This window comes from Gorilla gorilla, chromosome 17 (assembly GCF_029281585.2).
Source record: "Gorilla gorilla gorilla isolate KB3781 chromosome 17, NHGRI_mGorGor1-v2.1_pri, whole genome shotgun sequence".
NCBI lineage: Eukaryota > Metazoa > Chordata > Mammalia > Primates > Hominidae > Gorilla > Gorilla gorilla.
In genome coordinates this window covers 77905995-77931864 of record NC_073241.2, presented here as the reverse complement: position 1 = coordinate 77931864, position 25870 = coordinate 77905995, and the positions used below count along the sequence as shown (strand labels likewise).

The 25870-nt window shown below is 49.8% G+C and overlaps 1 protein-coding gene across 17 annotated transcripts in view; it reads right to left on the bottom strand.

Annotated features, from left to right (window-relative positions):
• Positions 1 to 25870, bottom strand: part of CTIF (cap binding complex dependent translation initiation factor) — a 326114-nt gene that overhangs the window by 221930 nt on the left and 78314 nt on the right. For 8 of the 17 annotated variants that reach the window (XM_055368763.2, XM_055368767.2, XM_055368765.2 and 5 more), the window contains 2 exons: positions 23394 to 23601; positions 5993 to 6064 (listed from right to left, as the gene is read on the bottom strand). In XM_055368763.2, coding sequence (XP_055224738.1) covers positions 5993 to 6064; positions 23394 to 23573 — 252 coding nt within the window. In that variant the 5' untranslated portion in view covers positions 23574 to 23601. Of the gene's footprint in view, positions 1 to 5992; positions 6065 to 17391; positions 17440 to 23393; positions 23602 to 25870 lie in introns of all 17 variants that reach the window. The other 9 variants (XM_055368759.2, XM_055368757.2, XM_055368762.2 and 6 more) reach the window with 2 other exon arrangements.

The following is a 25870-nucleotide window of genomic DNA, read 5'->3' as shown; positions in this document are numbered from 1 at the left end:
ACTTTGCCTGTATGGAACACCAGAGAAAGATACAAGAAAAAAGTTCAAGGCACACAACAGGGGCTGGGTTGGACAGAGGTTCCAACATCTGAGCCCACACACAGACCCCTCTGCATTCACCATTCTCAGCCCCCCACTTGAGTAACACCCAATATGATCCATCTCCTCTAGCTGTGCTGCCTCCTAACTATTACTCTAACATCCCAACACTGTGCCCTACTCAACCTTTGCTAACATCATGTCTTCTCTCTTCATCTTCTTCTCTCTTCCCTTCCATCTAGTCAAACATCCTACCCATTCCCAAAGGCATAGGTCAGGTCTCGTGTCCTGCAAGACACCTCCCTACCCACAGAGACCAACTGAACCACTCTTTGGAATCACCACAGTTCTTGTGGCCAGGATGACATCTCTTTGGGGATCTTACGTGTATGTTGTCATCTTGTTCTGTGTAAACTAGTTTTTACCCTACAAACTAGCAGTGATCCAGAAGGTCCCACACAGACGCATCTGCTGGGCTCACACCAGGGGGTCAATAAATATGAACTAAACAGAGAGCAGCACTATGAACATATACCTGGTATTTCTTACGTATCCAAGGAAGTGCTAAAAAATGTAGGCACTTTTACTAAGATATCATTTGCACTAATTATTTTTTAAATTAGCACAGAACCAAATCCTATAATTACTGAAGGGTAGCAAGTTGACTTGCAGAAAACTCCTTCCATCTTTTTCTGGGGCCAGAGGTAATTAGTGTATTTGAGGGTCTCCTCCACCTACCATCTGTTATCCCCTGGGTTGGAGTCAATGTTGGTGCCCATATAGCTGGCCTGAAGGTTGGCAAAGGTATCAGGGGATGGGGAACAGTAGAGAAATTAGGAAGACCCAGACCTGCTGTGGCAGTGATTTGGATCCAGTTGGGTGTTTCATGGAGTTACAGAATGCAAACAGAGATTTCTGGAGAGACTCTAAGGAGTCTGTGTAGTTGTTTTTCTGAATAGGTGCTTGGAGCCAGTGTCACTCCTGGGTCAACATCTGGTTCTCCTGGCCCTTGGGACAAGGCTCTTTGACTCTCTTTATGCTTCTGTTTGCTACAGGGCATCAGGATGAAACAAGAGAGTGCCCTTCACTTATTCCAGGGAATGTTGGGATCATAGGCCCTCAGTCAAAACTCAAAGTCATCATTTGTGACACACCCCCATCTTTCCCAGGGCTTCATGTGAACCTGCCTGATAGGCAGTCGTGCTCATCAGGTTCCTAGCAAAGATTTCATCACCTTGCTTAACAGCCAACACGGTGGGCCAACAAGTCCTTCCGTCAAGGGAAGTCCTTCCCAAGTCTAATCAGAGGCTGTGCTGTTGTGGTGCATATTAATTTCCTGTTCTTGGCACACCTGTGCAGATGGAAAACAGCTGCTCACTCCTGACCCCATACAACCTTTCCCATGCATTTGGTTTCTTTCCTGAATTCTAAATCCCATGCCAACACCTTGAAAAGCTTTCTGAATGTACTGCTGCTGCAGTCTCTAATTTCAACAATCCCTATACATTTCCCCCATTACAATGAAAAGCTGGAAACGTCTGACGTCCTAACTAAATGACTAGGTGATGGGTGAGTCTTTTGGGAAGAGGATGCCAGGATGTCAGGCAATCCCAAATACAGCTGAATCCCAGTTGCCGGCAGCTGGTCGGCCTCTTCTGAACTATCTGTAGCCCTTTTTATGCTCTACACTCTCTGGGCTCTCTTCCTCCTCTCTCGTGGGACCCAATCTCTTCTAGGTTGCCCCCACTTTCTGCCTCTGAAAGGGTTCAGAAAAAGCAAGGTTTTCTTTTTGACATTAGCTAAAATAACAAACAGGATGACGCTGGAAGCCTGCTGGGGATGAATCAATCATCCCAGTGTATGACTAATCTGCAAATGGGGCCACATCTGGGCCCTGGGCCCTGGTGCAGGGCATGGTCTGTGACCCACCACCCAGAGGTTGCTTGGCAGAATGCAGGACCTCTGCATCTTCCTGCCAACTCTACTTTCCTGGACATGTGCAGCCAACGTGGGCAGTCAAGAGGAGCACCAGAGCAGCCAGCCACCGCATCTCCATGTAGCCTCAGTTTCTCCCTGAAACTAATTGTCCCCACGGGTAAAAATGGGTTAGCAGTGTTCTCCCATCATCCTGATGGCCCCAGAAAGCTCATCAAAGTTGGTGTGGCAGGAGGAAAAGGGCCCACTAGGGAATGACTGCACGGACTGAGCCTGGGCCAACTCAGTGCAGTCTCAGGCATCACTATTGAGTGCCTACTGAGTACAAGGCCCTAGGCCAGAAGTGGTTGAGGAAGTAGAGCCCGCCCTAACTCCCGTCTTAGGGTTGACCAGCTGGCTGAGGCACAGGCAGGTGTGTGTGGAACAGCTTGGCAACAGCATGAGTCGGTGTGAGGGTGTCTGCCTGGGCGCGTGGGTGCAGCAAGGAGCCAGCCGGGGTGCTCATGGGTGGTGTCCCCGAGAGCTGGTCCTGTGCTCTTGCTTCTGGTGGGCCAGGCTGAAGGGAGCCTTGAAGGATGAAGGGAACAGCAGCATCCCATCAGAGTGGCACTCAGCAAAGGCACCCTTCAGTGGGCAGCTGCCTGGGTCCTCCTCCATCACAGAGCCCCTGCATGACAGGAGTGACAAGGACACTGCCACAGGCCAGCTACATGGGGCTTTCCTTGGGGTGCCGTCACTCAAATGAAGGTGCCCAGCTTTGATCCCTCCAGTAGGGGGCAACAGGAGATGGCTGCTTCGTGGGCAGAAATCAGAGGTTCCCGGGAAGGAAACCCAGGTGGGTGTCCCCACGGGCAGATGCGTGGACGTGGGTATGAGCCACCATGGGCCACGTGGCCAAGGGCAACACTCTAGAGAGGGTAGACCGGTGAGAAGCAAGGAGCCGGCCCCCACACTGTTGGGCTACCACACCAGCCCCAAACGCCCATCCAGGCTGGTGGCAAGAGAAAAATAAAGGTTCCTCTTGTTTATGCCACCCTGTTGTTTGTACCTAATAAATTCAGTCTCTGATGTCTAAAAATAAAGCCTGTCATCACTGAACCAAGGTGCTGCCAACCACAGGAGACCTCGTGTAAATTCAGGCCCACAGATGCTCCTGCCTCCCCCTGCAGCACCCAGGTCTGAACCTTGGCCATCCATCCAGGAGGTGCAACTCCCCCTCACCTCCTCTGTGCATCTGCCCAGGTTTCTGAACTCCAGGCTGCCCCCTGGGCCCCATCTCATGCCATGCAGGGTGCATTTTTTTACACCTGTGTCTTGTCCTTCCCACTTATCAGTGATGCCCTTGAAGGCAGGTCCCTGGCTTCAAGCCCACCGGGAGCTTAGCACCAGGCCCCTGCAAACACTCCTCGTTGACAAATCTCTAAGAAATCGCTCCTGAAAGACCCTCTCCAACCTTCAGAGGTTTCCGTGGCTGTAAGCAACTTCATATAGCACAGGTGGTGCATCCCACGCCAGACTCGGGCAAACCCAGCATTCTGACTGAGCCTTCCCTTCTGTCCCAGCTGGCTCTCCAGGCATGGACGTCGCAGACTCTGCACCCAAGACCAACACAGCACCAGGCACACATGGCTGTGGCAGGGGGTGTCCCTCAGTGGCCCAGCCCCTCTTCCACTTCTCGGAAGTAGACATCTCTCCCTCTTCCCTCTAGATGATCAGTCGGCCACCGCAGGTCAGGGGTGATGGGAATGCCAGTGCCCCTAAGGCCTGTAGGAGGTCCCTCCCACAAAACCTTGCCTCTGGGCATGTCAGGTGATTAGGTGGGGTTCTATGCAGAGACCCCGTCCTCCACCCTCCTTGGGCTCCTCCCCCATAATGAACCTATGTCTCAGTTCCACCTGTCAAGAAAGGATTTAATATGAGCTTTTCACAACTTCACTTTTAAGTTGAGTTATATTTCATTTTGTCAAACACCGCGTACCCCGAGTCAACTGCTCAGCTGCTTCTTGAAGGTGGGATTGGGGTGAGCTGCTCCTTGCGGTGTCAGGGTGCCTGGAGCAGGGACAAGCCCATACCTAACCCCACTCTACAAGCCCCCAGCCCTGCTCCATGGGCCCATATTATCTGGCGAACCCCTACACGACCTCCTGCAGGTGGGGAAGGCAGACCCGAGAGGACAGCTGGGTGTGGGAGGTGAGGCAGATGAGGGGAGAAAGGGGGGAGAACACTTCCTGGCCCCCTGGAGACCCTATCAGGAGTGATGTGGAGAAAGGGACCAGAGGGGAAAGGCAGCAGACAAGCCCCGAAAAAGATGGTAAAGGGGAGAGGAAAAAGGACTCTTCATTGGAACATTCCAGAACCAGACACCTGCTGACCAAATAGCAGAGAGCTCTCAGTGACAAACTTCTTATTTCCCATCCAAGAGCTTCAAGCACTTCCTGAAAGCCTCTCTCTGGTGCTTGAGTCCCCAAATCCAAGTTCACCATTGCTGCTGAAGAGTGAGGGGAATCTCCTTTTAGGAGACCCCAGAATAACTGGCAGGAGCTAGAGACAGTGCCCCTGAGGAGCAGGGCCTAGACCAAAAGCTAGGGGGTCAGGGAGCATAACGTGGGGTCCCAGGCAGGGAGGCAGCAGAGACAGAGGCACCCCCTGGAAGGCCACCTCCTGCAGTTGGGCAAGGTAGCAGTGCCGTATGGGGAGGAGGGCAGGCAAGTGGCACCTCTGTGGGACTCAGTTTCCTCATCTGCAAATGGCACGGAGATGTTAGAAGGACCCTCAGAGGCCGTCGAGGCTCCTTCTGGGTTTTATGTGAGGAAGCTGAGACCCGAGAAGGAAGAGTTTGCCACCAAGTTTGCGGCAGAACAAAAACGAGACTCCAGGTCTCCCATCACCCCCCACCCCCGAGGCTCTTATTATGGCCTCCTTCTTAAGAAACAATTGGACGTACAAGCACATCTTGTCACGTGAAAGAACCATCCTGGGCAGCCGTCCCTCCACACCATGGGGCAGCCACGCCCTACAGCCTAAGAAAGATCTAGAACCAAGGCCACTGACCAGCTTCTCTCGAGACAGAATAGAGGAGTTGGGTGAATCTGCCAGGAGACCGAAGCTGAACATGATTAAGTGGACTGAAGCTGAACATGAGCAAGTAGGCCCAGGGCAACCCATGACTGCAGCGGCTCTGAAACCAGGCATGGCCCCTCGCAGGAGCCTGCAGGGGCTCCCTCCGCTTTCCAGACAGGCATAGTCTGAGGCTGGACTCGGGACGGGGACACATGTTTTTTTCAGCCTCTAATCCCACAGGCTCCTGCAGGCAGGGATGAGGTATCAGTGAGAACAGCTGGACCACCATAGGGTGTGGTGGAGGGCCAGGGGGTCACCAGGGCAGCTCTCAAAGAGCAGCAGCTGCCTCCCTTCCCTCCCAGCCACGCAACCCACCCACAAGCCTCTCAGGACCTCACGGCAAGCAGCAGGGAGAAAGGTGGCAGGCTCTGGCGGGGTCCCAGGACTGTTGGTTGGCTGGGGGGATGGACAGGTCTCTGACAGCTCCCCCACAGGCTGCCCCTCCCAGGTCTTCTGCAGATCTGGAGCAGAAGTGATATCCAAAGCACCCACCAGCATCAAAATGCCGAGTCCCATTGTTTGTGGGGCTGCAATGTCGGTACCTGAACCCTCAGTGCAGTCACTTGAGAGCCGTGTAATATTCCACTGTAAGGATGGATCCCAAGGCACCTCTCCATTCCCCTCAGTGAACATCTGGGCTGCTTCCAGATATGTGTTAATATATAGAACGCAGCCACTGAAAAGAAATCTCATCAATCGATGAGTTTGGGGGAGTGGGAGCTTACCTGTGGGCAGGGAGTTACGGAGGGCTTTCCACGGGACAGATGCCCCCTCCCCTCTCCCACCTCTCTGCACTCTCCATGTCACCACCCCTCAGGAGCCACTGTGGGCCGGCCCAGGAACCCAGGCAGACAAGACATAGGACACCCCCATACAGAGCGCAGAGCTGATTCCCTACCTGCTGTGGGGGGGCTCGCCCTCGGGAGAAGGAACAGCTGCTGTCCAGTGGTTCACTGCAGTCCGCTGTCCACTGCAGAGCAGAAAGGAGCGATCAGTGACGGCAGGACAGCCAGGCCCATGCTCACTCTGCCAGGCTGCAGGAGTTGTGCCCTGGCCTTCCCCATTAGCATGACTGTGGAATCCTATTTGGCCATTTCAACGCAAATTTTTCTCAACCACCAGACCCAATTTGGCATCATCAAGCTCCACATCAAGATGAAGCTTTGGTGTCTGCTTGGGGGAGGCAAACTCACTTCCCTTCACCTGAGCCCAGCACAGTGACAAAGACTGGCTATATCCCAAAGTCAGCCAGATATGACAAAACTTATTCTGAGTTTGGTACAACCAGCACCATGTTTGACCGCCTGACCTGGCTTCAGCCACACTAACCCTCTATTACATCAAGGGTGTGGCCAGAGATGGCAGTGAGGCAGGTATGTATTGGTCTTCCTAGAAGCCTAGCTCCAAAAGATGATGGGTTTGGCACCAGGAAAGAGCCCAACCTGGCTATTAGAAGCATGGCTCAGACAAGCCCTGCCACTCACATCCCCTGAGAACTCAGAGGGCTGCTATGTCCCAAAGTGTGGTCTGACAACCATCTGCGTGAGAGTCCCCAGAGTCTGCAACATGGAGGTCCCTGGGCCCCAGCCTTTACCCACTGAATTAGACTCTGTGAGGCCAGGGCCAGAGGATCAGCATTTTGACGAGCTCCCCAAGAGATGCATTGGGAGTCTGGGAGCCACAGAAATCCATGTGATCTCTCAGGCTTCATTCTGTCATCTATAAAATGAGGAGAGCCATGCTGGGTGACTGGCTGGGAGGCTGGGATGAAAGACCTTTGTGAGCTATAAAAACACTGTATAGATACAATGCAGTAGCAGTCATATAGCCCTTCCTGTCAAATGCTATCCAGGTATATGATAGTGTTTTTACTAGTGTATTAAACATTAGGTAGCCTCTGGAGCTGAAGTTGTTGAATATTGACCTTAACCTACACCCTGCATGATACATAAAGAGCAGAGGAGGGCCAGGCAGCTCACGCCTGTAATCCAGCACTTTGGGAGGCCAAGACAGGAGATCACTTGAACCTAGGAGTTTGAGACCAGCCTGGGCAACATAGAGACACCTTGTCCCTACTAAAACAAAAACAAAAACTAGCCAGCTATGGTGGCATGCACCTGCTGTCCTAGCTACTTGGGAGGCTGAGGCTGGAGGATTGCTTAAGCCCAGGAATTTAAGGTTGCAGTGAGCTGTGATCATGCCAATGCACAATGCTCTTGGGTGACAGAGTGAGCCTCAAAGAAAAAAAAGAAAAAGAAAAAAAAGAAAGAGCAGAGGGAAGCCCAGTCTCTGTATGTTTGATGACATGGTCAGAGCTGTGAGTGTGTGCCAGTGCAGTCCTGGCTTTCTAAAACCTTGGCTGGACATGCCCTCCTGACATGGCTCAAGGGTATGACCTTTGTCCAGGATGGATGTTATTCTTACAATGTTGTTGACATAGGCTGGGTAGAAGTGTACCCTAGAGCAGCATTATCCAACTGAAACAAAATGAAAGCCACACGTAGAAACCACAGGCAGAATTTTAAATTTTGTAGTAGCCAAGTTTTTAAAAGAAACAGGTAAAATTAAATGAAATAATATATTGTATTTAATCTAATACATCAAAATATTATCACTTTAACAGGTAATCAATAGAAAAGTTGTTAATGAGATATTTTACATTCTTCTTTCCATTCCGTGTTAGAAATCCACTTAGAGCACACCTCAGTTTGGATGAGTCACATTTCAAGAGCCACGCGTGGCCTGTGGCTACCATAAGGGTCAGTGCAGCCCTAGAGAAGTGGCAACAGTGTCAGAGGCGCTCCTCACCCATCCCCACTATACTGCAGAGGGGCTGACCCCTGCGGACCACAATTCCCAGGCTCCCACGTCAGCTGGCTTCTGGCTGGGCTTGGCCAATAGGAGACAGGAAGAGGGCATTTCTCCCATCTCTCTATGCCTCAGGCAGCATTACTAGCAGTGCCTAGGTCTCCTTCCTGGCTCCAGCCTCACCAGACAGGCTTCTATGCATGACCGGGAACCCTGGACTCTGGCAACACCTTCTTTCTTTGAGCCTCAGGTCAAGAGTTGGTACTAGCTACCTGAGGTTGCCATTTTCTGGGCTGTGGAGCTTCTCAGGTAGGAGTAATCAATTCTTTGTATTAAATTCCCTCTGCTTGGATCATTGCAGTCTCAAAGTATTTCCCCCAAGATATTTATTAATTATGGCTGGCAGTGGGGAGAGAAAAATGAGAAACCATCAGATGCCACTTTAGCCAAGTGATCAAGGTTAATATCACCAGTAACAAAACATATCTGCATCATGGACTCCCCAGTGTGGTGCATCGAGACAGGCACATCACTTCTGGGGTATTCTTGACAAAATGCACCCTCTCGACATAATCATGAGAAAACATCACACCACCCAAATTAATGAGCTTTCTACAGAAGCATTGACCAGAACTCTTCAAAAGTGTCAAGGTTGTAAAAGAAAAGAGGAGACAAAATATCAGATTGGAAGGGAAAGAGGAGATGTGGCGATTACATGCAAATTTGGATCCTGGAACAGGAAAAGGACGTTTGTGGAACAACTGGTGAAATCTGAATAAAGCCTCTAGTTAAGAGCATTGTACCAATGTTAATTTCCTGCTTCTGATAATGGTTCTATCGTTATGTAAGGTGTTCATATTACGGCAAGATGAGTGACAAGTGTTTGGGAACACCCTGTTCCATTCTGCACCTTGGCTATAAGTCTAAAATAATTCCAAAACAAAAACTAATATGTATGTATTCGTACATACGTAAAATACACGCATACATAACTATAAGTATATATGTACATTTATTTATTTATTTATTTATTTATTTATTTATTTATTTATTGAGATGGAGGCTCATTCTGTCACCCAGGCTGGAGTGCAGTGGCGCAATCTTGGTTCCCTGCAACCTCCACCTCCCAGGTTCAAGTGATTCTCTTGCCTCAGCCTCCTGAGTAGCTGGGATTACAGGTGCCCGCCACCACGCCCAACTAATTGTTGTATTTTTAGTAGAGATGGGGTTTCACCATGTTGGCCAGGCCGGTTTCAAACTCCTGACCTCAGGTGATCCACCCACCTTGGCCTCCCACAGTGCTGGGATTACAGGCATGAGCCACCATGTCCAGTCCACATTTTTAGAATAATGTATACAGATACACATAAACATATGTATATACATATGTATGTATAATGTTTAAAGTACTGTAACTATAATCCCTCTGCTTTATAAATTGGAGTAGTTTCTGCTTCCCTGGTTGGAGCCCGGCTGACAGGTGGGAGACATCCAAGGCACACAGTGCCCACTGGCTGGAGGGAACATGAGGCCATGCTTGCACTCCTCATCCCATCCTAGGTGACCTCTCAGAAAAAGGCTTCCCCCCTTCCAGGCATCCCGAACATTTTAACCCTAGCTGCGTATTGCTGGTGTGATATTCCACGGCCCGGTGACTCACGGGGGACACACCTTCTCCAGGGTCAGCACGGGCCTTGGCAGGATGGGGCCTCCTGCCCTGAGGCTTCGTGCACATCCGTATGCAACCCCACCCTCCTTGGTGAGCTTTCCAAGCTCCAACGAGACTACTCTGCCTTGTCCAAGGCTATCCATAACTGTACATTTGCCAACCAAAAGTCACTTCCTGAGTGCCTTCTGTGTGGGGCCCTCAACAAAGAGTGTCCCCACACAGGAGAGGTCAGATGACATGTCAAATAACAGCAATGAGAGGGGGGTGGGGACGGCATGGCTGAGATGAAGAAGAGTGTGCTCTCGGCAGGGGCTGTAAGGGAGGAAAAGCAGGCAACCCAGGGTTCCCAGAGAAGAGTGAGGTGCCCAAGAGGGGCAACAGGCTCAGTAGAACGTGGCCAGCTTAGGGCAGATGGCGGCTGTCAGGCTAAAGAACTCAGAGACACTTCCTCCATATGCATGGGTTGAAGGCTTCTGTTAGGGGAGGCTGAACTGGCCCAGGGGGGAAGTGGGGAAGGAGGGTCCCACATTGGGGTTCATTAGCAGTGGTGGTAGAGATGGAAATGAAGCAGTGGATATCAGAGTGTGGAACAGATGAGCAGCAGGCAAAGCGGGTGATCTGTGCACAAGAAAGCCAGCAAGATGGTGGAGTCCACAGAGCCTCATTCCAGAGACCCAGCAAAGCCGGAGGCGGGCACAACCCCCAGCAGGAGGAGGGACTGTGGCCCTGCGTGTGACTGTGTAAATGGGGCGGAGTGAAGTGTGAATGATCACACTTAGCACAGCAAGCTCTACCCACTGGGCTTGTGGGGCTCCATCTCAAACCCCAGCCCAGCAGTAGCCCCAGGGGCAACCTGTCCAGGGCTGCTGCCTGAATCCCCTCCATCAGAGACATGCTTCTTCCCTGGCCCTAAAGGCCCTCTGGTAGCCCTCCCTTCCCTATTCCGAAGTTCCTCCCCATCCCTGCTGGGATTCTGCTCTCAACACTGGCTTCTTGTGGCACAGGCACCACCACCTCCTGCCTCCCGTTTGCCTTCTCTGAGACACTGCCTAGAAAATCTCCAGAAATGGACCTCCCCAGAACCTGTCCTGATCTATAGGAGATGAGTCAAGAATGAAGAAGGGTCCACCTCTCCAGACCCGCTCCTCAGTCCGGGCCAGGGCTTGAAATCCCACACATTTCCCTTTCAAGGCAAACAGGCTTACAGCTTTGAGCCTCCTGAACCTTTAAGTTCTCTTGGGGGTAAAGGTGGTGTCTTACTTGAAAAGGTCATCAAACAGAAAGGCGGGAAACGTGGGAAGTTTGTTAGATATGGGAACGATAGCATCAAATTCACAAGAGTGGTTTAAAGGCCTCAACCACAGCTATTAAAATTCGTGTCTTAATTTAAAAACCTGGAACAAACATGACACAGGGTTAAGACTTAATAAACATGAGAGTACAGATGTTTGTTCTCCACTCAAAATAGATGTGTATTTTATTATTCTCCGTTATCAGTCCATCTTAAGTATTTCACAATAAAAAACGATGAAAATAAGCTATTTGTCTTTACATCCCAGGATGAAGAGTGTTTTATTGTTTGTCTGTCTTGTTTTTGAGACGGAGTCTCACTCTGGCCCACGCTGGAGTGCAGTGGCACAATCTTGGCTCACTGCAACCTTCGCCTCTGGGGCTCAAGCAATTCTCCTGCCTCAGCCTCCCAAGTAGCTGGGACTACAGGTGTTCACCACCACACCCGGTTAATTTTTTTGTATTTTTGGTAGAGACAGGGTTTCACCATGTTGCCCTGGATGGTCTCAAACTCCTGAGCTCAGGTGATCCACCTGCCTTGGCCTCCCAAGTGCTAGGATTACAGGTGGGAGCTGCCACACCCGGCCAGTGTTTTATGAGCAGAGATTGGGAAAGACTGGGGAGACCCCAGGGTACTGAGCATTGGAGGAGGAGGAGAGAGAAGCAAGAAGCTCAGAGTGTGGGAGGCTGGAGGTGCTAAAGCTAGACCAGGCCCCCATTTCAGTGGTGCCTAAAACTCCTCCAAGAGACCAGCCCTACCAGATATCAAAGTATCTCATAAAGCTAGAGCCAGGGCTGGGTGCGGTGGCTCATGCCTGTAATCCCAGCACTTTGGGAGGCTGAGGAGGGTGGATCATGAGGTCAGGAGATCGAGACCATCCTGGCTAACATGGTGAAACCCCGTCTCTACTAAAAAATACAAAAAAATTAGCCGGGCATGGTTGCAGGCACCTGTAGTCCCAGCTACTCGGGAGGCTGAGGCAGGAGAATGGCATGAAGCCGGGAGGCAGAGCTTGCAGTAAGCAGAGATCGCGCCACCGCACTCCAGCCTGGGCAACAGAGTGAGACTCTGACTCAAAATAAATAAATTAAAAAAAAAAAAAAAAGCTAGAGACAAACAAGCTGTTGAACCAGTACAGGAATAAAAGAGCAGATCAACTGATAAAACTGCACCCACAAGCAAATTAATGTACAAATGGGAACCTCATATAGGATAAGGATTGTGTTTTGAACTGAGGGAGAGACTCATCAATAAATACATGGTATTGAGACAACCACCCAGCCATTGAAAAATTGACCTTAGATATCTGCCTTGCACTATTCTTGGAAAACACATTCCAAGGTGATTAAAATCTGAGATGCAAATTTTAAACTACATCAAAATTTCAAACTTCTAAGAGACAAAAGAAATCATGAACAAATAAAGACAAATGAGAAGCTACTTGCAACATGCACAGTCGCCCACCCCCCCATCCTTGAGGGATCCATTCCAAGATTCCCTAGTGGATGCCTGAAACTGTGGGTGGTAAAAAGCCCTACATCTGTTTGTGATCCTGTAACAGAGATGTCTGCTCAGTGACTCTGGGCTGGGCAGTGACGCGCAGGTAGAGGATACAGCCTGGAAACGCTGGACAAAGGGATGATTCATGTCCCGGGAGAGACAGCATGAGATTTCATCATACTGCTTGGAATGCCATACAATTTAAAATGTATAAATTGTTTATTTCTGGAATTTTTCATTTGACATTTTTGGACTGCAGTTGACCGTGGGTAACTAAAACCATGGAAAGCAAAACAGTGGATAAGGGGAGCCTGCTGTGTAGCAAAGAATTAATCACCAGACTCTATAAAGACTTCTCTTAAATCTAGGCACTGTTCTAAGTCCATTGCACTTACTAACATTTACTCTTCATGGCTACTGAGGCACTCTTACCTTCTCTAATTAGCAAACATGGAGACTGAAGCACAGTGTGGTTAAGTAACTCACCCAGGAATATACAGCCAAAAAGTGGCAGAATGAGCAAAGGACAGAAATAGGGATCATTCAAAGAGCCAGGAAAAATGACTGATATTAAACACAATATGTCATCTTGGATTAGACAAAGATCGCAGCCAATTTTTTTTTTTTTTTGCTCTAAACAATATTACTGGGAAAATTGCTGAAAGAGCTGTAGGTTTAATCACAGCATTCTATCAATGTTCATTTCCTATACTGTATCATGTCCTTGTTCTGAGGAAATACACACTGAAGTGTCAAGGGATACAGGGCATCATGTCTGGAACTAACTCTCAAATGATTTAGAAAGAAGTTTTACATACAATTATATGTATAAATTATATATATCATAAGATATATTTAGAGAGAGCGTGTGGGTACAAATGTAGTAAGATGTTAATTGGATATGCAAGAATTGTTTGCACTATTATTGTAATTTCTATGTATATTTGAAATTATTTCAAAATGCATAGTTATTTTAAAGGTCATCTTACCCAGGGCTTCTTAACCGAGGATGGCGTCAGACACCCAGGGGGGATTTTGGGGGTCCACAGGCCAGGTCTTCCCCAGTGTCTGAATGCATAGGTGGTGGTGGAATGTGACCTCTGTGTGTAAAACCTGCGCCAGGTGGGGGCTGCACAATGCAACCAGGGCTGTCACCAATGCCTTCATTTCCCTGAAGGGGGACTTGAGGCTGAAGGGAAATCGCTTCCTCCCAGTCTCACAGACCCCAGTCAGAATCCTGCCTGCCTGAAGACCCAATTTCTCAAAGACAGGAGTGTGCATGACATCTTCCTTTTACTGGGCACATGGGCTTAATGACATGGGGAGGAGAACCAAGACCCTGATGTGGGACCCAAGGCTGGCTGGCAGCTCATTCTCTATCCAGTGATATTCTAGAAAAGACCTGTGCTAAGAGGGACAGGATGCTGATGATGGCTGAGATTTGAGAGAGAGAGAGAGAGGCTTTTGCTCCCATCTTTTCAGGAACAAACACCTTTCCTGTTGTAGAGAATGCTTGCGTGATTAGGAGCTTGAGTTCTTGAAGCAGAGAGTCCTGAGTTCAGATCTCAGCTCTGCCACTTACTCTATGACCTTGGGCAAATCGCTTCATCCCCAGGATGAAGTTTCCCCCATCTGTAATAATAATAGGTCTACCAATAGCAGACAGGGTAAGTGGATGGCACGTGGAGACAGGCTGCCTGTTTCAAACCCCAGTCTTGCCATGTACTTGCTGTGTGGCCTCGGGAAGCTTAAGTCAACCTCTCTGTGCTTCAATTTCCTCCCTTGTAAAATGGTAATAGTAACAACATCTTCAAGACTAAATGAGTTAACATGTGAGAAACAATGCAAACAGTCTCCTTTGTTACTTCCTCCTCATCTCCCCAACTTCTTAAGTCAAGGCTCAATCTTTGATCCTCTCCTGTAAACTTCCTCACCCCCTGGGCTTAAAGCAGCATCCAGCTCATCATCCTCCTCTGAACACCACCAATGTGCATCGAACTGGTGGACCAACATCTCCTCTAAGGTGACTAATACTATCTTAAACCTTTCATGCCCAAACGGGACTCTTGACCTTTGCCCCCCAGAGCCGCTCTTCCAGGGTCTTGCATAGCTCATTTCTGCAAAGTCTATCCTATTTGCTCAGGCTAAAATCTTCAGGGTCAATCACAGTGTCAGCACTTTCCAAGCATACCTAGACTCTGAAGGCATCTCATCACCTCCAGTGACCACACGGCCCCAGTCTCCATTGCCTCTCCCCTGCAGCAAGGAGACGGCTTCCTGGTCTCTGCTTCCTCTCTTGCTGACCCCCTACCATAGCCTATTCTCTACATAGCATTCAGAGGGATCCCATTTGACTGTGTGGTATGCCCCACACCAGAGCTTTGCCCTGGCCATTCCCTCTGCCTGGATACCCTTTCCCAGGTGGCCTCACTCTCACCTCCTTCAAATCCTCACTCCCTCCCTCCCTCCCTCCCTTCCTTCCTCCCCACTCTCCCCCCCACCCTGTCTTCTTTCTTTTTCTTTCTTTCTGTTTTTTGTTTGTTTGTTTGTTTTGAGACAGCATCTCACTCTCTTGCCCAGGCTGGAGTGAAGTGGTGTGATCTCAGCTCACTGCAACCTCTGGGTCCCGGGCTCAGGTGATCCTCCCACCTCAGCCTCCCCAGTAGCTGGGACCACAGGCATGCACCATCATGCCCAGCTAATTTTTGTATTTATAGTAGAGACTGAGTTTCACCATGTTGCCCAGGCTGGCCTCGAACTCCTGGGCTCAAGTGATCCACCTGTCTCAGATTTCTAAAGTGCTGGGATTACAGGCGTGAGCCACCGTGCCCAAATCCTCACTCCTAAGTGAGCCTTCCCCACTCACTTCCTGCCTCCCTCATGCATTCATCACCTTCTAACATCCCATTTCCTTCTCCCTCTATTGTCTGTCTTTCCCTGTGAGAAACTGAGACAGAGATCATGGTTGTTCTGTTCTTGACTTTGCCCCCTGAGCCTACAAAAGAGCCTGAATGAATAAATGTTAGCTTTCATTCTATTATATTTTACCACCTAGCAGAAAAAGAGCAAATTTAAATAGTTACACTTTATGCTAAAAACCACCACCAAACAATGTCTAGGAAATCATTAAAACCTACAGATCATAAAACTTACATGTATGCTAGAAGTACAACTTTGTAAAAGATGTTTAAAAAATGATGCACAAAAATTATATTAGTTGCCATAAAATGATTTTTTTTCCATTTTTCACTTGCCTCTGTTTTTCCAGTTGTCACTTTGAGAAAATAAAATTTCATCCTATTAAAAAATAATTGGTGGCCAGGCACAGTGGCTCACGCCTGTAATCCCAACACTTTGGGAGGCCTTGCGGGGTGGATCACCTGAGGTCAGGAGTTCAAGACAAGTCTGGCCAAAATGGTGAAACCCTGTCTTTACTAAAAATACAAAAAATTAGCCGGGCATGGTGGCGGGCACCTGTAATCACAGCTACTCGGGAGGCTGAGGCAGGAGAATCGCTTGAACCCGGGAGGCAGAGGTTGCAGTGAGTCAAGATCACACCATTGCACTCCAGCCTTGGCAACAAGAGCAAAACTTTGTCTCAAAAAAAAAAAAAAAAAAAAAAAAAACGGCCAGGTGTGGTGGCTCATGACTGTAATCCCAGCACTTTGGGAGATCAAGGCGAGTGGATCACAAGTCAGGCATTCGACACCAGCCTGGCCAACATAGTGAAACTCCGTCTCTACTAAAAATACAAAAAATTAGCCAGGTGTGGTGGCACACGCCTGTAGTCCCAGCTATTTGGGAGGCTGAGGCAGGAGAATCGCTTGCACCTGGGAGGCAGAGATTGCAGTGAGCCGAGAGCACGCCATGGCAATCTAGCCCGGGCGATAGTGCGAGACTCATCTCAAAAAAAAGAAAAAAAGAAAATAAAAAGATTGGTAATTCAATTTCATTAGAAATAAAGACAATGAGGCCGGGCGCGGTGGCTCACGCCTGTAATCCCAGCACTTTAGGAGCCCGAGGCAGGTGGATCACCTGGGTCAGGAGTTCAAGACCAACCTGATCAATATGGTGAAACCCCATCTTTACTAAAAATACAAAAATTAGCCAGGTGTGGTGACATGTGCCTGTAGTCCCAGCTACTCGGGAGGCTGAGACAGGAGAGCTGCTTGAACCTGGGGGTGGGGAGGTTGCAGTGAGCTGAGATCGCGCCACTACACTACAGGCTTGGTGACAGAGTGAGACTCCATCTCAAAAAAAAAAAAGAAAGAAAAAGAAATAAGACAATGTGAATTAAAATGACAAGATGTCCCAATATACTGGTGGCAGTATGGATAATGGAAGATCTTTGGAAAGCAATTTAACAACAGCTATTAAAATTAATTTTACTTCTCAGCATCTAACTAAAGAAACACCATTATTTGTGCAGAAGGAGGCATGTTGAACAGTATGTGTTGAAGTATCACGTAATTCCAGGGGAAAATTTAGAAGTAACCTGAGTGCCTACCATTAAGCAAATGGTTAAATAAATCCATGCTATGGACAACTGGGCAGCCACTAAACAGAACACAGCAGATGTGCAAGCCCAGAAGAATCTCTGGGGCATGTGGGCAGGTGAAAAATGCAAGTTATTGAACAATATATCCACTGGCTATGATATATGATTTGACAATATTGTATTTCTTCAAGTCATACATATGTCAGGAAAGGCATTAAAAAAGGCAAGGAAATGAACTCACTCATCTGATGGGAGGTAGGAGTAAGGGAGCAGAATGAGGTGGTAGCACAGAAGATTTTATTGTTAATATTTGAATTCTTATGTACCATGATAATGTATGCATAAAGGACTTGTATAATTTAAAATAATTTTAGCTCAGGAGAATTTAATTATTAATATTTGAATTCTTGTGTACTACGGGAATGTATGCATAAAGTACTTGTATAATTTAGAATACATTTTTTAAATAAGGGGAAAATATATAATAAATCCCCCATGCTGAACCACCCCGCAGTCCTCCTATAAACTCACTTCTTCTGTTAAGCCTTTCATGGGTGGTCCACCATTGAGTACTTCCTCCTGTGAGCAAAGACATCAGGAAAAATGAATTTAAGGGCAGAAGGAAATGAAGAGATGGGATTTTAGAAAAAGGGCGAGGGAACAGTGAACAGGGAAGGCAGAATGAAAGGAGAGACGTAAAGAGAAAGAGGAGAAACTTGTTAGGAAAAGCAATTGAGCCGGTCTGAACACTCTCACCCTATCCTATTCATTGCCACTGCTGCACCCCTTTGTAAAGATCACTGCATTTTAGATGAAACCCAGGATTTCCAAGTGCCGGAAAGCATCAAAATAGGGCTATAGGAAGTGATCTTCACTCTCACTGGCTCTTAATTTGACCCCTTAACAAGAATTTACTGGAAACTATGCCGTCATTAAATGTATCTTCATAGGGTTCCTACATGTTATCTTTCCAAGAGACTGGATCGGGGCAGCAGGCCATGGAGGGGGAGAAAGGAGACAGCCCTGCTCCTACTGTGGCAATCAGAGTCACGCACAGGCTTATGAATACTTCAGGCCCAGGCCCCTCACCTTTGCCTGCATCTCTAGCAGTGGGGCCTGTACATCAGTATTTCTCACAGCTCCCTAAATGAGTTCATGCTCGCCCAGAGTTGCATACTGCTTCCAAGCTTTCTGGTGATCCACTAGATCAGCCACGAACATCACATGTGCCAAAATTTTCCCCACTTACAACATCCTAATCTCTTCCCCAAAAGATTAGTGGTCAATGAGATTTGGAGTCCTAATTTTCTTTCTACAGGAAAGAAATCTATATTAACCAACCAACACCCAATCAGTCATGGCCTGTACGGAGCAGGAAACCAGAAGTAGGTGGGGTGGGGATGGGGCTCCAGGGCCCAGCTCAGCCACCACCCAGCAGTGGGGTTTGGCCATGCTCCATCTCTGTGCCTCAGTTTCCCTCCTTTAGAATAGGGCTATAATCCCTCCTCCTCCCAAGGACAGAGTGACTGTGGGGACTTCCAATCTATTGGACAGCAGGTGCTCCTGAAACATGGGGGAGGGGTACGATGTAAAATACGGGGAAGGGGTATGATGTTAAACATGAGGAGAGGTGTGATGTAAAATATGGGGGAGGGGTGTGGTGTCAAGCATGGGGAGGAGTGTGTGTCAAGCATGGGGAGGGGTGTGTGTCAAGCATGGGGAGGGGTGTGTGTCAAGCATGGGGAGGGGTGTGTGTCAAGCATCGGGAGGGGTGTGTGTCAAGCATGGGGAGGCGTGTGTGTCAAGCATGGGGAGGGGTGTGGTGTTAAGCATGGGGAGGGGTGTGTGTCAAGCATGGGGAGGGGTGTGGTGTCAAGCATGGGGAGGGGTGTGTGTCAAGCATGGGGAGGGGTGTGGTGTCAAGCATGGGGAGGGGTGTGTGTCAAGCATGGGGAGGGGTGTGTGTCAAGCATGGGGAGGGGTGTGTGTCAAGCATCGGGAGGGGTGTGATGTCAAACATGGGGAGGGGTGTGGTGTCAAGCATGGGGAGGGGTGTGTGTCAAGCATGGGGAGGGGTGTGGTGTCAAGCATGGGGAGGGGTGTGTGTCAAGCATGGGGAGGGGTGTGGTGTCAAGCATGGGGAGGGGTGTGGTGTTAAGCATGGGGAGGGGTGTGTGTCAAGCATGGGGAGGGGTGTGTGTCAAGCATGGGGAGGCGTGTGTGTCAAGCATGGGGAGGGGTGTGTGTCAAGCATGGCATCCAGAAAATGTTGGCAAACTTAAAACACACATTGTCTTGGTTATTCATCTAAGAGACAGGAAAACTGATCTATCTATCTATCTTATCTATCTATTATCTATGTATCATCTATCTGTCTGTCTATCTATCTATCCATCCATCCATCCATCCATCCATCCATCCATCCATCCTTCATTTCTTTCTCGTTGTTACTGGGAAGGACGAGAGGAACACAAGTGTACAAACATCATGAGATATTTTCTCCCTGAGTGTCAACTGTCACTTCTCAGATCCTAAAAGATGACCTCACCAGCTGAAGAGCAACATTCCTCTCCACCCCCTCAGGTCTTCTCAAGGTTTCCAAGCTTCTTAACAAATTCCTCCCCAGAAACATCAAAACACCACACAGGCAGACAGGAACATTCCCTGAGTGTTTGCTGTTTTTTTTTTTTTCTTTTTGGCTTCCATTTAAACTAGTCATCAGATTAAAAAAAAAAAAACAAGCCAAAGTGCTTTAGCAGAAATATTTCCCATAAAGCTGTGTTAATAGAGAATTTTTTTAAAAAGTATCTTATGTAGACACAGCTAACCCTGGCCTTCCTGAGAGTGGGCCACAGCCGTCCCTCTTCCAGAGTCGGTACCCCAGGTGTGTGTGTGACTGTGGGGATCGGGGAGGCAGGGGCGCGGTGGGGGCAGGATTGAAACATCCTCCCTTTCTGGCAGCAGCAGGCAGGCCTGCAGGCCCCAGCATCCTACCAGGTGTCTGCATTCTTCGAGGGAATTCCAGAGCATGAAGAAAGTTTAGAGAATGCATCCACATGTCACACCACACAGGTGTTCTCCACACCACACTTCACAGCAGACGTCAGTCTGAAAGCCCCTCCACAGCCTTGCCTTGCCTGCCACACAGATGGGGGCATCCAAGCGTGAGTCAGGCCCCACTGATCCCTGGAGCTGGTGCCAGAAGCACAGGGCCCAGACTGAAAGCGCTGGGAGGGCACCTCCTTTCAAAACTATGTCCCCGCCGGCTGCTCTGGGCACAGAAATTCTACCATCAGCCACGCATACCTCTGGGGTGAAGCTTTGAGGCTTCCTTGGCTCCTCCAGGTAGAGCAAATTTCAGCTGGAGGAACCTTTGGAGGATGCCCTGCTGCAGGCCTGGATGCCACACAGCTGAAAAGGCAGGCAGCCCACAACAGGGGGTACCCAGCCAGCCCATATGCCCATCCACAGGCACTGCTCCTGGGGAAGTCAGCTCTAGGGGCTTCCAGGGGACTGCAAAAGTTGGTTCACTTAGTTCTTGCACTAGACAATCTAAAGAGGTTAATTTTCCTTACAATTTTCCAATCTATCCTAATCCTCCTCCTCCTTCCACTTCAGATCATGGTACTATTAGCTGTGCAATAAGCATAGTTTGTATATTAAAAAAAAGGATTATGCAAATAAGTTAATGCACCACCAGACAAGACCCTCCATGCAGTCAGCTGTAGACCGCCAGGCCACCCAGCCACCACCTTGCTCCCACATTCCTCAAGGACTTTTCTCCTGTATCACAGCCACCCTTTCCCACATCCTTTTGTCCTTTCTTGGTGATTTCAAGATCCATGAAGATGGATCTGAGTTTCACGACCCGCTCTCCTCCTGGCCTCTCCCTCTCCCCCACACACTCCCATGCTCACACCCAGCACTCTCCTGACCCATGACTGCATTCCTCCACCTCTGATTTCAAACACCCCACTCCTGGACACATGCCACACCCCCACCATCTTTCTAGCTCAGTCTCTTTGCTACCAGGATTACAATTCTTTGGATGGCCTCCAATCCACTGACCCTACCACCTGTCAGCCTCCACAACCACCTCGGGTACCCACTCCCGTCCTGGCCTGGCTCAGCATCCAGGTGACTCACCATCATCACTCCTGTGCCTCCCTCACCCCTCTCTCCTCCACTGTATTCCCTGGAGAAACCTCCATCCTGGTTAAAGTCATCTTTGTAACTCTGCCTCTGCACCTTCGTGGCCTCAAGTAGCTGGAGAGAAACCACAGCTGTGCTGCAGGAGCCATTCTAGATGTGCGGCCCCACACCTGCCACTCCCTCCTGTCACTGTGGATGAACCGCTGGGGGCTGGGGATAGGCCACGGCTCCAGCAACCCCTGACTTGCCCCTGGATTGAACACATAGGTCAATGCTCCTATTTTGACCTTATTTCCCCCAAATACCACCACATGTCTCTCCCCTTTACAGCTAAACTCCTCAAAACAGTTGTACTATTCTCCTAGTCTCCAGGCCATCTCCTTCTGTTCCTTGAGCTGGCCACAGGCAGGCTTCTGCCTTCACTGCTCAGCGGAAACTTCCCCGTCACGGCCCCCTGCTCAGCCAGCCATTCTCAGCCCCTCTTACCTGGCCTGGCAGCGGCCCGCAAGGCAGCCTCCCCATCCCACTCCCTCGACTCCCCTCCTGGGCTCCAGGAGCAGCCTGGTTCCCTCCTGCCTCACTGGTCTCTAGGCTCACTTCTCCTCACATTCTTTCTTCCTCTTATGGGGCCACCCCAGGGCTCAGGACTCACACCTCCTGACGACACAGTCCTCATCATCCCTCTGACTCATCTCCGCAGCTCTCCCTCCCTCATCCTCTGCTCCAGCACCCTGGCCTCCTGGCTGGGCCCGGACTCTTCTTCCAGCCCAACCCTGGCACAGGCTGGTCTTTCTGCCCAGATGTTCCTATCCGGATATCTCCACTACCCACCCCTCCCTCCCCTCCATGCCAGCTTCCCTGACTACGCTACTTAAAACTGCAAGCCCCTCCTGCTCCTCCTCACTCCCCATTCCATTTTCCACTTTACTTTTCTCCATCACAATGATCATCCACGAGTAGAATACACAGTCCGTGGGGGCAGGGCTTTTTTGCTCAATCCTAGATACGAGTCCTAGAATAGTGCCCAGCACAGAATAGAAGCTTGTTAAACACCCATGGATTGAATAACAAACAAATTATAAGCTTGCATTACTTGTGATTTTAGAACCTCAAGGACACTAAAGAAAGCATCACATCTATTTTTTTTTTCTCCCTCAGGGCTATTTTCTGCCCCCTGCTTCCCAGTGGGGACAGGGCATGGGATTACTGTGGCTTCAGCATTTCCCAGAGTGACTCCTGGTCTGAGTTCCAGCAAAGCCAAAAGTTTGTTCTGGCTTCTAAAAAGCTAGGGGTCCCACCCAAAAAGTGAGCCAGGTGGTTGGACTCAGCCTTTTCCCAAAGCAGGGTACACCCAGGTAGCTCACCTTCTGATTGTCCCAGGAGTCCCAGGCTTGGAGATGGGATAACACGCACGAGAGGTGGATCCCCAGAACCCTGACTCCAGATAAGACAGGGGACTCTCCTGTACATGCTTGTGCAGGCAGCACTGATTCTCTGCAGCTTTTGTACTTCTTACTGTCTTTGACCTTCCAACATTCCCGAGGCAACAGCATAATCCCCATTTGCCAGATAAGAAAACACAGCCCCACAGACATTGAAGGTTCTGCCCAAGGTCACACTGGCAGCTAGAAGCCAATCTGGAAGCAGCTCTTGAACAAAAATCTGCTGAGGATTTGTGGTGTTAGGCAAAGATATGCTTGATAGGGTCCCTATCCTTAATGCATTCATACTTTATTAGGGAGAAGCCAAGACTTTCAAATCTCAGCTCACAATCTTTCAGATGAGTCCATCTCCCATCCAAGGTCAGGGATGCCACAGACTGAGGCAGGAGGGGGCAGGACCAACCACGACGCTGGTTGGATTGCCTCATATGTCTAAGTATGTCTGACATACACAGCCCTGGGTGAGAATCCCACGAGACTTTGGCTACTAACAATCATTCCTTTGGCTACCAACAACTACTTGTATTTGAAATCAGAGAAAATATTCACAAGTTATAGTTCTTTGATGGTATGCATTATGGAGAAGCGAAACCTCCAGATCTCTCCTAGAACATAAGCTTATTGAGGACAGGGAACAGCGTTCAGCACATAGTCAGTACTCAAGAGATGTATGTTCAAAGACTTGTGGGCCTGGCTGGGCCTCAAAGCCTCATTGGATAGGGAGGAGTGGAGGTGGGTTAGAGGGACTGGGTGCACAGCCAGGGCACTTCCTGCCTGGATCCCAAAGCCCACCTGCCAGATTCTGGGTGCTCTGCTGGGGGGGACCATTCATGCCTTGGCAGTCTAGCATCAGGCAACTGGATGCTGCCCAGAATTAGGGGCCCCTGCATCACCCCCTCTGAATTTCCCAAGCTCCCCCAACCCCGGGCCAGCGCTCACCTGGGAGATGTGGGACTGGGTCCTCTCGCTCTCACCATCACCCTCCGTCTTGTCAGCCAGCAGCCCCTGCACCTGGTACTCCAGCACGTAGCTGTCGATGAAGCGCTCCAGCTCCTCGATCTCCTGGGAGCGGCTGCTCCCTGCCTCCGAGGAGGCTGATGCTGCAGAGGAGTTTTCCATCCCTCCAGCTCAGGGGCCTGGGCCGGGACTGGTGGGAAAGAGGACAGATAACTCCATGAGATGCTGCTGGAGGAGACAACGATGCCCACACCTGGGAAACACCCTCTGCTCCTGGAAGCATCTTCTTATCCATCATGGCGTTCTGTTCTTCCAACAACCCTGAGAAGTCAGTGAGGGGCTGGCTTGCCCTCAGCATGAACTATGTGCTGTAATTCCCACTGTGTAGGGCAGGAGACTGAGGCCCAGGGAATGCAGGCCACTTGTCTGATTGGCCAGCACAGGCACCGTGAAGTGTCAGAGTTAGTGTCTACCTAGGCCTTAATCACTGGGAAAGGCAGAAGATGAGCTCAGCCTACAGGCCAAGCCTCACTTCCTGACTCAGATTTAACAGAATCTACCACAAAGCAGGATGAAATAAACAACAGAACCAAGATTGAGGGTGCACAATGGGGCCCGAGACACAAACCTCTGAGGGGCTCAGGTCCTCCAAGAAAATGACTACTTAAGAGGAGACTTTTTCTTTTCAGTCACCAGACTGTCCCCTAAATTAGTTGAAGCCTATGGGCCGTAACTTATAAGCAGGATTTTGCAGCCTTGCTCTGGTGCAGCTACTGGAACACACCTATGATGAGTCTGCAGGAACGTGAATGGATTTCACTGGCAGAACGAGAAAGGCTTGCTGCATTGTCTATGCTGATATGGCCTAGCCACAGACACTGCCTGGTCACCTTTACAGGGGCATGACTAACCCATTAGCCCTCCCGCCCTCTCTCTGGGGCAGCGCGGCATAGATGACCAGCTATGGCTGGAACACTAGCTAAAGTCCACCAACAGAACTGCAATCTCTGGAGCTGACGTGCTCAACCCAGCCCTGCAGGGGCCCAGGTCTGCTGGGACCTCACCGCCACTGCCCTCTCTGCTCCCCCCTCCCTTGCTTATTCCCCGAAGCTCCCACCTGACCCACCCGGGAGTGAGGAAAGCTAGAACCTTTCTCACCTCCAGGCCAGGGACCCTCCCCTTCCTCTGATGGGCTCCAGGCTAGATGGGAAGGGGCTTTAAAGCTTGCCTTGTGCCTCTTTTATTATCTGGAGACCTGTGATTTCCATGGAAGATCCTGATCTGCCAGAGAAAACAGAGTCTGCACATGCTTTTAGTATCACAACTAGTAGAACAAACTTCTACCAAACCACTACCACAAGAAAGCACAGAGAAGACATGAATCCTGCACACACAGGACTCTGAAGCCATATAGAGCAGCGTGACTGCTGCTGCCAGTGATAAAGGCGAGGTCCTAGCAGGTTTAATGGAGCATTTGAATTTCAAAACTTTGAACCTCAGAACCTTAACCCTGAGAACTTCTTTGGAACACAGTTATTTGCCAATAATCTAGGGTTTGTTGAGTGTTTTCACTGCAGCGAGTCCAAAGCAGGGCAAGGAATGGTGTGCTGGGTTCCAGAAATGCTGCTGAGAGCATGAATGTTGACTCTCCCACACCCTCACTGCCTTCTCCGAGGGTGAGGGAATGGAGAGGAAGAACTGCCTGGGGGAAGGAGAACTGCCCTGCTGCGCACACATCTTCCTCTGCTTTCCCAGCTCATTTTTAGGCTTTTGGCCGCTGCAAGGGGCCCAGCCTCCCTCGGACCCCAGGCCTGCTGCAGGGAGCTCTGAGGTGCTGCAGGGCCTCGCTCTGGGCCCCTGAGCTCAGCAACCTTGGAGCTGTGGGTCTGTCCACCCATCCTAGAGGGAGGAATCAGAGGACTGGAGGTTTCAGGCCAAGGCGGTGCCCTTTTCAGAATGAGGGAACCAGATGTGGAGGCAAGGGTGGCAGCAGGTCCTCAGGGAGTCAGCTGGGATTGGGCTATGCACATCTGGTGGCAAGGGCCACAGGCAGGGGCATGGGAGGTACTGTCCATTGCCTCTTCCTGCACCTGCCACTCAAAGCCTACAGGACCTTATACCTCCCCACACCACCAGCACCCACCGTACTCCTCCTGCTCCACAGCTGCCCACACCTAAGTCATCCCCTGCTCCAGCCCCTGGCTACTCTGCTCCTCATTCTGGGCACATGCTAGGTGTGGTAGACAGAATTCTAAGACAGTCTTGGGTATACACCCTCTCCCAGTTACTCTCCAGGAGTCTAGATACCTTTGGGAGGGGATTTTGCAGACAAAATTAAATCCCAAATTAGTCGACTTTAAGATAGAGAGACTATTCAGGAGGGCCTGACCCAAGCACTTGAGCCCATTAAATCTGGGACTAGAGCTCAGCACAGCAGAAGAAGCCAGAGATCCAAAGCA